Raw genomic sequence first — 8,827 nt, 5'->3', positions numbered from 1 at the left:
TTCCCGCTAAGGGCATACCTCGGTTGCAGTTTGTCCCCAGCCCTGGTTGGGTCGTGCGGGTGGCAGCCACTTGGTGTGTCCTTTTCATGTTGATGTTTCTCTCTCTCTCTCTCTTCCTCTCTCTCCCTCCTGCTCTATCTGAACAAAAAATGAAAAAATGTCCTCGGGTGAGGATAAAAAAAAAAAAAATGACAGGATTTTACCTTGCCTTCCTACATTCCATATTTGTATCATCCTTCTCCCATAGTGAGAACTCTGCTCCCACAATAATCAACATATTTCTTTATTTCTCAATTTTACAATAAATACATGCAATATAATTTCAGAATTGTGATATTTATATTACTATAAACAACAAACTTTACTAATGGAAATTAAGATTTGTTTGCAGGTTTTAACATTTTGTTTATTTAATTTTGCTTTTTAAAAATATATAAATTAACCCAATTATTATAGACTAGCAATGTTTCAAACTGTGGAGCTTCTACTGGTCTTTCAATTCCTTCAGTCTTCTGATGGCAGACTTGACTGTGACAGCAGAAGTGGTATTGTAGGTCCAGGCACCACCAGCGACTATCTTCATGCAGGAATCACCCCTACAGCCTATCTCTTCATCTTGGTTTTGCTACCGAAGGACCAAGTGTACTTGGCATGCTGGCTGATTTCAATTTCCTTCACCATTTTCCTGAGGGAGGCACCATAACGGGTTCCGTATTTACCAATGATTCCAACCTTCTTGATGCGTTTAGCCATGTTGCCACTAACCAGGTTTGAACCCAAGATGAAACAGTGTTAGTCACTTATTTGTTTTTAAGAATGAGGATATAGCCTGGCTGGTGTGGCTCACTGGTTGAACGTTGACCCATGCATCAAGAGGTCTCCAGTTCAAGTCCCGGTCAGGGCACATGCCCTGGTTGTGGCCCAATCCCCAGTGGGGGTCATGCAACAGGTGGCCAATTGATGTTCTCTCTCATCGATGTTTCTGTCTCTCTCTCCTTTCCTCTCTCTCTAAAAATCAATAAAGAAAAATATTTTATAAAAGAGAGAAACAGCTGTAACAAAAATAAATTTTAAAAAGATCAATTGTGTTATGTTTATAAACCGACTTTAAAATATTGAAGGGAATTTAATTAACTGTATTATGTAAATGGAAGTGATTATTAATGTAAGTTCATCAAACATGGTTCTCTTCTGCCTTTCCATTCTCACATTTTATGTAATGATTTTTTTTTTTATCCTCACCCGAGGACATTTTTGCATTTATCTTCAGATAGAGTGGGAGGGAGAGAGGGAGGAAGAGAGAGAGAGAGAAACATCAATGTGAGAGAGATACATTGACTGGTTGTCACCCACATGGCCCCAACCAGGGCCAGGGACAAACTGCAACCCAGGTACGTGCCCTTAGCAGGAACCAAACCCAGGACTCTGGTCCGCAGGCCAACGCTCCAACTGCTAAGCCAAACCAGCAAGGGTATGATTTTAATAAAACTCTACATTATTTTGTTTTATTACCACTACTGTTCCAGTTATCTAATGCTGTATCAAAACATATTTTACAATTTTGGGGGTTCAGAAATTTGGGCAGGGCTCAGCTGGAAATTATTCTGCTCCATGAGGTCATTTACTGGATAGGCTGGTCTTAAGGGTTTAAGATGGCTTCAGTCACATATCTGGTGTCTTGGCAGTAATAACTGGAATTGTAAAGTGGAACATGGTATCTTGGAGTTCAGAGAGAGAGAGAGAGAGACAAAGACAGGGAGAGAAAGAAGCATAGATAGAAACTAAAAGATAAGCCTAGATAGAAACTGCAAAGATTTTTCTTTTTTTAAAATGTGGTTTTTTTAGAGAGAAGGAGGAAGGGAGAGGGAGAGATTGAGAGAAACATCAATCTGCCACTTCCTGCATGCCCTCTACTGGGGATAGAGTCTGAAACCCAGGCATGTACCTTAACTGGGAATCAAACTGGCGACCTCTTGGTGCACGGGGCGACACTCAGCCAACTGAGCCACACAGGCCAGGGTAGAAAACACAAAGATTCTTATGTTCTAAACTTGGAAGTCCAAGAACATTACTCACCTTGCATTCTGTAGTAAAGCGAACCACTAAAGCCAGCACAGATCTAAGGGGTTGTAAATTAGACTCCACTTCTCAATGGATGAGTAGCAAGGACTTTTCAACTTCCATCTTTATCTACCAAAACTAGATATGCTTTTTGAGATTTCTAACAAAATTTTCCAGAGCACTTTCATCTAAATTATTTCAGTAAAAGAAATAAAAATTTTTTTATCTAGCCCTGGCTGGGAGGCTTAGTTGGTTGGAGTATCATCCTATTCACCAGGACGTTATGGGTTCGATTCCTGGTCACGGCACATGCCTAGGTTTCAGGTCTGATCCTGGTTGTGGTCTGTATGGGTGCATGGGGGAACAGTTGATCCATGTTTTTCTCTCACATCCATGTTTCTCTCTTCCTCTCTCTAACATTAATGTGTTCTCTGGTGAGGATTAAAATAATTTTTTCCGCCCCAGCCGGTTGGGCTCAAGAGTTACAGTGTCGGCCCGCAGACCAGAGAGTCCCAGGTTCAGTTCCCACTAAGGGCACATATCTCGGTTGCAGTTTGTCCCCGGCCCTGGTTGGGGTCCTATGGGTGGCAACCACTCAATGTGTGTCTCTCACATTGATGATTCTCTTTCTCTCTTCCTCCCGCTCTATATGAAGATAAATGCAAACAAAAAAAATGTCCTCAGGTGAGGATAAAAAAATTTTTTTTTGCAATTATATATAATGCTATCACAGGAAATGTTAACCCTATCCACTAGTACCTACATTCAGAATTACTGAAAATCTTACACTTCTCTTTTGGATATACTCCTCCTCTGCCCTTAGGGATTGACCTGTTGAGACAAAGGGGAGTCCCAGTAGGTGATCTTCCTTTTCGTGGGAAACTTGTATTTAGAAATAATGACCTAGGTTTTAGGTATGTTATTGCTACTGGGGGAACAGAAATAAGAAATATGCATCATCTGCGTGGAGGATCTGATTCATGAAATCTACACAGTTGGAAAATGCTTAAAAAAATCCAACAACTTCCTGTGGCCCTTTAAATTAGCTTTACAAAGTGTTTAAAAACCACTCATTTTGTAGAAGGTGGAGATGCTGGGCACAGGGAAGACCAGATCAACAGACTTATTAGAAGGATTAAGTTATCTATCATGGTTGTTTTTATAATCTGGTCAGTTAATAAACAGTGACTGCTTTCAAACTGAAAAAAAGAACATGAGTTCATGTTGACATTTCCAGTTCACATATAATAGTATAGAATTTCCCCCTTAACTTTCTTGATTTTATGTTTCTTTTTAAATTTATATATATTTAAATTTTTTATTTTATTTGTTTAGAGAGAGAGGAAGAGAGATAGAAACATCCATCGGCTACCTTCTGCACACCCCCTACTGGGGATGCAGCCAGCAACCAGGCATGTGTCCTGACCAGGAATAGAATCTGGACCACCCAGTCCATGGGATGATGCTCAATCTACTGAGCCAAATCGGCTGGGCTTGATTTTATGTTTAGATCTCTTTTCTCTTTCACTAAATATCTTGGCTCCTGAAATATTAACATATTATATATTTCTTTATCCTATCATATACATGCATGGTTTCAAAATTGCAATATTAATGCTAACAATAAAACTATTGCATGAAGTATAAACTTTCTTTGTAGTTCTTTTTGTCCTTAGACTGTATCCCACTAACGATGTACAGTCAGAGCACTATGTTCAAATGTCACTTGAAATAATTATTCTGTATGAATGAATTATATTTCTCTTGTTTACACAGTTTCATTTATTTCCATTTATTTTCCATTTAGGGCTTTGTCTTTCTGATTTAATTCAATCTTTGAATAAGGAACACTAACATGATTCAAAATAAAATATTACAAAAAGGCAAACTCTGCACTTTATTTGTTTATCAATTTTTTTTTTATCCTCACTCGAGGACATTTTTCCATTTTTTATTCAGATAGAGCAAGAGGGAGAGAGAGAGAAATATCGACGTGAAAGGAACACATCGAGTGGCTGCCACCCGCACGACCCAACCAGGGCCGGGGACAAACTGCAACCTAGGTACATGCCCTTAGCAGAACTGAACCCGGGTCTCTCTGGACCACAGGCTGACGCTCTAACCGCTGAGCCAAACTGGCCAGGGCCAAACTCTGCACTTTAAATAGGTGAAATATATAGTGTGTGAATTATATCTCAATAAAGCTGTTATTAAAAAAAAGAGCCATTCGCCCAGCGAATGTGGCTCAGTGGTTGAGCATCAACCCATGCACCAGGAGGTCACGGGTTCCATTCCTGGTCAGGGCACATGTCCAGGTTGTGGGCCGATCCCCAGTGGGGGGCATGCAGGAAGCAGCCAATGGATGTTTTCTCTCATCAATGTTTCTCTCTCTTTCCCTCTCCCTTCCTTTCTCTCTAAAATAAAATTTTAAAAAGCCATTCAATTTGAATATTAAAATACTTAAATGGAGGTTAAAAAAAAAATACTGCAAGAAGTCTCCCTACCTATCTATCCCCTCCAGCCAGTCTTTTTCTCCTATAAGTTACTCTTTTTTTTTTTTTTTAAGCTGTTGTACATTTACACAATGGACTACTATACAGCTTTTTTTTTTAATCCTCACCCGAGGACATTTTTCGATATTTTGTTCAGATAGAGTGGGAGGGAGAGAGAGAGAAACATCGACGTGAAAGGGACACATCGAGTGGCTGCCACCCACACAACCCAATCAGGGCCGGGGACAAACTGCAACTGAGGTACATGCCCCTAGCAGGAACCGAACCCAGGTCTCTCTGGACCGCAGGCCAACGCTCTAATCGCTGAGCTAAACCGGCCAAGGCAAGTTACTCTTTTTATTAGGTTCTAATTTACCTGTCAAGTGTTTCTTACACAAAATAAGCAAATATATGTATGTTATTTTCCTCGTGCTTTCTTACACAAAAGCTGGCATAAGCTCTGACTGGTTTGTCTCAATGGTTAGAGTGCCGGCCTGCGGTCCAGCGAGACCTGCGTTCAGTTCCCACTAAGGGCACATATCTCAGTTGCAGTTTGTCCCTGGCCCCGGTTGGGGTCGTGCGGGAGGCAGCCACTCGATGTGTCCCTTTCACATCGATGTTTCTCTCTCTCTCTCTCTTCCTCTCTCTCCCTCCCACTTTACCTGAACAAAAATGGAAAAATGTCCTTAGGTGAGGATAAAAATAAATAAATAAATAAATAAATAAATAAATAAATAAATAATAAATAAATAAATAAAAGGTGGGTTTGCTTAGTTTTTTAAAAAAAAGCTGGCATACCATGTACACTGCACTGTACTTTTTTCCTCCCTTAACACTATGTCTCATAGATTCCCTCATGTGAGTACATAGACATCTTGAGGAATTTTTTTTTTTTACAGCAATTTGCCACTGTGAGTTTTGACTCCATAAAATATGGTGACTGTGTTACATTTCTTTGTTTCCTTTACAAAAATACTGATTTCTTCAGTTGACTTCCACAAGTATCCCAAATTGGCGCTGACTGAGATCTTTCCAAGTGAATATTTTAAAACCAATCACTACATTTTATTCAACGTAAAGTATTTAAGAGAATAATAGTGAAATGAGTCTTTGTAATGACTTCAATAAAAAGGTCACTCTTTGGGAAGATAATTTTGGGAGAAATCTTTACTTATTTTTGAAGTATATATGCTATGTTCTCAACAAATATTTTTTTTATTAATGCTATGCTGAAAGCCAATGTTGAATCATTTGCTAAGTTTTGTCCATTTTATCTTCTAAATATTCTAGAATCTATCCCCCCCTTTTTTTAACCTACCATCTCCTTCAGATCCTCATTTTCTGTAGCCTGGATCACTACAAGAGCATTTCAGTATCCTCCTCCAGGCCAAAGGATCTTAATAATGCAAATCAGATCATGATAACCTCAAGCTTAAAATCTTTCAGAGGTCCCCATGCATCATCATTTAAAGGTAAATTCCAAGCTCTCTTACATAAACATGGCCTTTCAAGTTCTGACTCCTGCTTCCTTCTCCAGTCTTTCTGCTCCACCAACAATGAACGCTTTGTGGTTGCAACCCTTTACTCTTTCCCATTCTCCATCACCTGGAATGCCTAAGTGTCTAACTTCTTAGAAGCTAAGCTGGTTGGGGGAGAATCTAGGAAGCTAGTGTTCTCCCAAAACATATTCTCCCAAATGGGGGTCTTTTGGATCAAGATGAAGATGCACAGATGAAGTAGCAGAGGAAGTTGGCTTTGTTTTACTTCCTCACCAGCCAATGGCACAGACTCCGCCTCCGGAGGCGGGACCCTACCTCACCTCTGGTTCCTGTTGGTTCATTCAGACTATTCAGGTGTTTTACCCTTTAAAAGCTCACCAGTCGCTCTCCCCCATACTGGACTCGTATCCCTCACAGCTCCCAACACCCTGGGCTAAGATATTCGTCTATCATCCAGGACAGTGTCGAGCCAGCGCCCAGCACCATGTCTAGCAAGTGGCTGACACTCAACAGAATTTTTATAATGAAGGACTAAAGACCAGACCTTCCCAGAGCTTACTTTCCTTTTCAGTAAAAGAGCTTTTCCCAGACTCCGCCCCTACCGTGGGCGAGGTTCCACCCCTTGGGTAGCGAAGCTCCACTCTACTTCCCCGCCAGCTCGGGCCCCGCCCCTTTCCCTTCGATTTACACCCAAGACTACTGGAGTTTGGCGCCAACCGTGTTTTTTTTCCCGTCCCTGCCGACGGCGGGAACTAGTTCTGTGCGCCGGGACGTGCTTTGCGTCTGGCCTGATTGGCCATGGGCGCTCAGTCCCGCCTCCGCGTCCTGCTTGCGCTCTGGCATTGGCAGAGATGCCAGGGAGACCTCGCTATATCGAAAGGATTCCGGGCTATCTTGGGCCGGGCAGGGTGGGTAAGTTGCTGACAGGGTCCAGTCCGTATGGTGCTGCTGGGGAAGAGGCTGCATGGCGAAGTAGTGTCCCGAGCGCAGGCTGGCGGCGTCCGGGGAGCCCGGGAGTCGAAGAGAGCGGCCGAATCGGTGAGGGGTGGGTGCGCCTGGTGTCCGGGGCCCACAGGTATCTGGGTTCCCGTTGCCCTCGGTTGCAGCTTCTGGTCTCGTACTCGCGTCCCTCTTGTCCCTGGAGAGGGTCTGGGCTGGTGCTGGAGGCGGGCGTACGTAGGAGTTGCTCTTTCGATCGCTCCTTCCTCTCTTCTCCCCCCCCAAACAAGCTCGTCTTGTAATGTACTCTTAGAGGCTTTCGGATGGGATTCTCTGGAGCAGTGGGTTTTCCCAAGTGTCAGGTGATCATTGATGTTGGTTGTTTTAGAGAATTTTCTTGATCTCCACAGCGCCTAGAACCATGACACATAGTAGGCCTTAACTCGGATGTTAATGTAGAATTCGCAGAATTTCAGGATAAATGCTTCAGTGGTCAAGTTGGCGTTGACTATGATTCTTCCCTGGTCTTTCCCATTCTTTACAACTCCAGCTCCAAACATTTCTCTCTCCTCAAGGTCCCTTCCCCATCTCACTCCGCGCCTCTTGGGAAGGGGACCAGAGACAGTCAGGGCAAGGATTCTCCCCTCCCCCACTCCAGTTATCTTCTAGCGTTTCTTAGCATTTTACAAGGAGATGCCTCATTCAAACATTGGGCTCTTCTATAAAGAATATCCTTGATTTTGTCATCTGGCTTTGGAGACAGAGCTGGGATTCTGCCCCAGATCTGCCACTTACCAGCTGTTTAACATTGGGGCAAGTTTCTTAATCATCTGTATCTGCTTACTCATCTGTAAAAAGGGAAAAAGAATAGTAGTATATATCTCATAGGACTTGTGGATTTAAAGTAATTTGATAATGTATTTAGAATATTTAGATCAGTGTCTGGCACGTAGTGTTCAGTTTATGTAGTGTTTGTTGTTATTTTCCCTTAACATATTCTTCAGGGTTCTTGCTGTATTAGATTTAGCCTTTCCCATGAGCCTCAAAATACACTGTCCCTGTCCTCTGGCTTTTTCCTGTTATTCTCTTTAAATGCTTATTTCATTCCTTCAATTTTTTAAAAAAGAGAAATTCCTTTAGACTCTTTTAAAGACATTGTTGCAGATCCTTTTCTCATCTTTTTTTTTTTTTTTTTTTTTTTTTTTGTGACTACCAACCTGCCAGGCCCTGCACTGAGAGATGGGGATACAGTAGTGAATAGAACAGAGCCTGTCCTGGTCTTCATGGGATTTATAGTCCAGTGGGTACGATAGACATTTCTCCAGGAATACTACAAAAAATTTAATAATAAACTGAAAAGAGGCCATATAGAGAAAGGACACAGTGGTATAAGAATATTTCACAGAGAACCTGACCTAGTGGAGAGAGAAGGTAGTCAGGGGAAGCTCAAAATTACTTAAGGAAAAATATCAAAGATGAGTTAACTAAAGGTAGAAAACTTCAAGGAAAGAGCACTCTCTGCAGAGGCCCTGTGGTGGTGGGAAGGAACATAGCATGTTCAAGGAGCTGAAAGAAGGGCAATATGATCAGAGCAAAGACTGCTGGGGAATGGGAAAGAATGGTGCAGACTAACACTGGAGGAGTGGGCCGAGGCCTAGCCACTCAGGGCTTTGTAAGAAGTGTGACAAAATTTGTTCTTTAACCTAAAACTAGCAGTAAGCACTGAAGGGTTTTAAGCAGAGGAAGAATTGTGATCAGATTTGCATTTGGAAAAGACAACTCAGGCTGTGGATTTGAAGTGGTCATTTGAATACACTTTCCATTAAACTTTTTTTT

The 8,827-nt window shown here is 41.9% G+C and overlaps 2 protein-coding genes across 5 annotated transcripts in view; one reads left to right on the top strand and one right to left on the bottom strand.

The window, feature by feature from the left end:
* Window positions 1-484: 484 nt before the first annotated feature.
* Window positions 485-753, bottom strand: LOC118621869 (60S ribosomal protein L37a-like). The gene is given in 2 exon segments (XM_036249283.1): window positions 485-591; window positions 594-753. Coding segments are annotated over 2 exon segments (267 nt in total).
* A 6,179-nt stretch (window positions 754-6,932) lies between these two features.
* Window positions 6,933-8,827, top strand: part of CASP8AP2 (caspase 8 associated protein 2) — a 35,527-nt gene continuing 33,632 nt past the window's right edge. For 3 of the 4 annotated variants that reach the window (XR_004957601.1, XR_004957600.1, XM_036248115.1), the window contains exon 1: window positions 6,981-7,090. The gene's annotated coding sequence lies outside the window, so the exon portion shown is untranslated. The other variant, XM_036248116.1, reaches the window with a different exon arrangement.

This window comes from Molossus molossus, unplaced genomic scaffold (assembly GCF_014108415.1).
Source record: "Molossus molossus isolate mMolMol1 unplaced genomic scaffold, mMolMol1.p scaffold_m16_p_8, whole genome shotgun sequence".
Classification (NCBI taxonomy): domain Eukaryota; kingdom Metazoa; phylum Chordata; class Mammalia; order Chiroptera; family Molossidae; genus Molossus; species Molossus molossus.
Note: the sequence above shows the minus strand (reverse complement) of the source record. Positions and strands in the feature narration are given on the sequence as shown.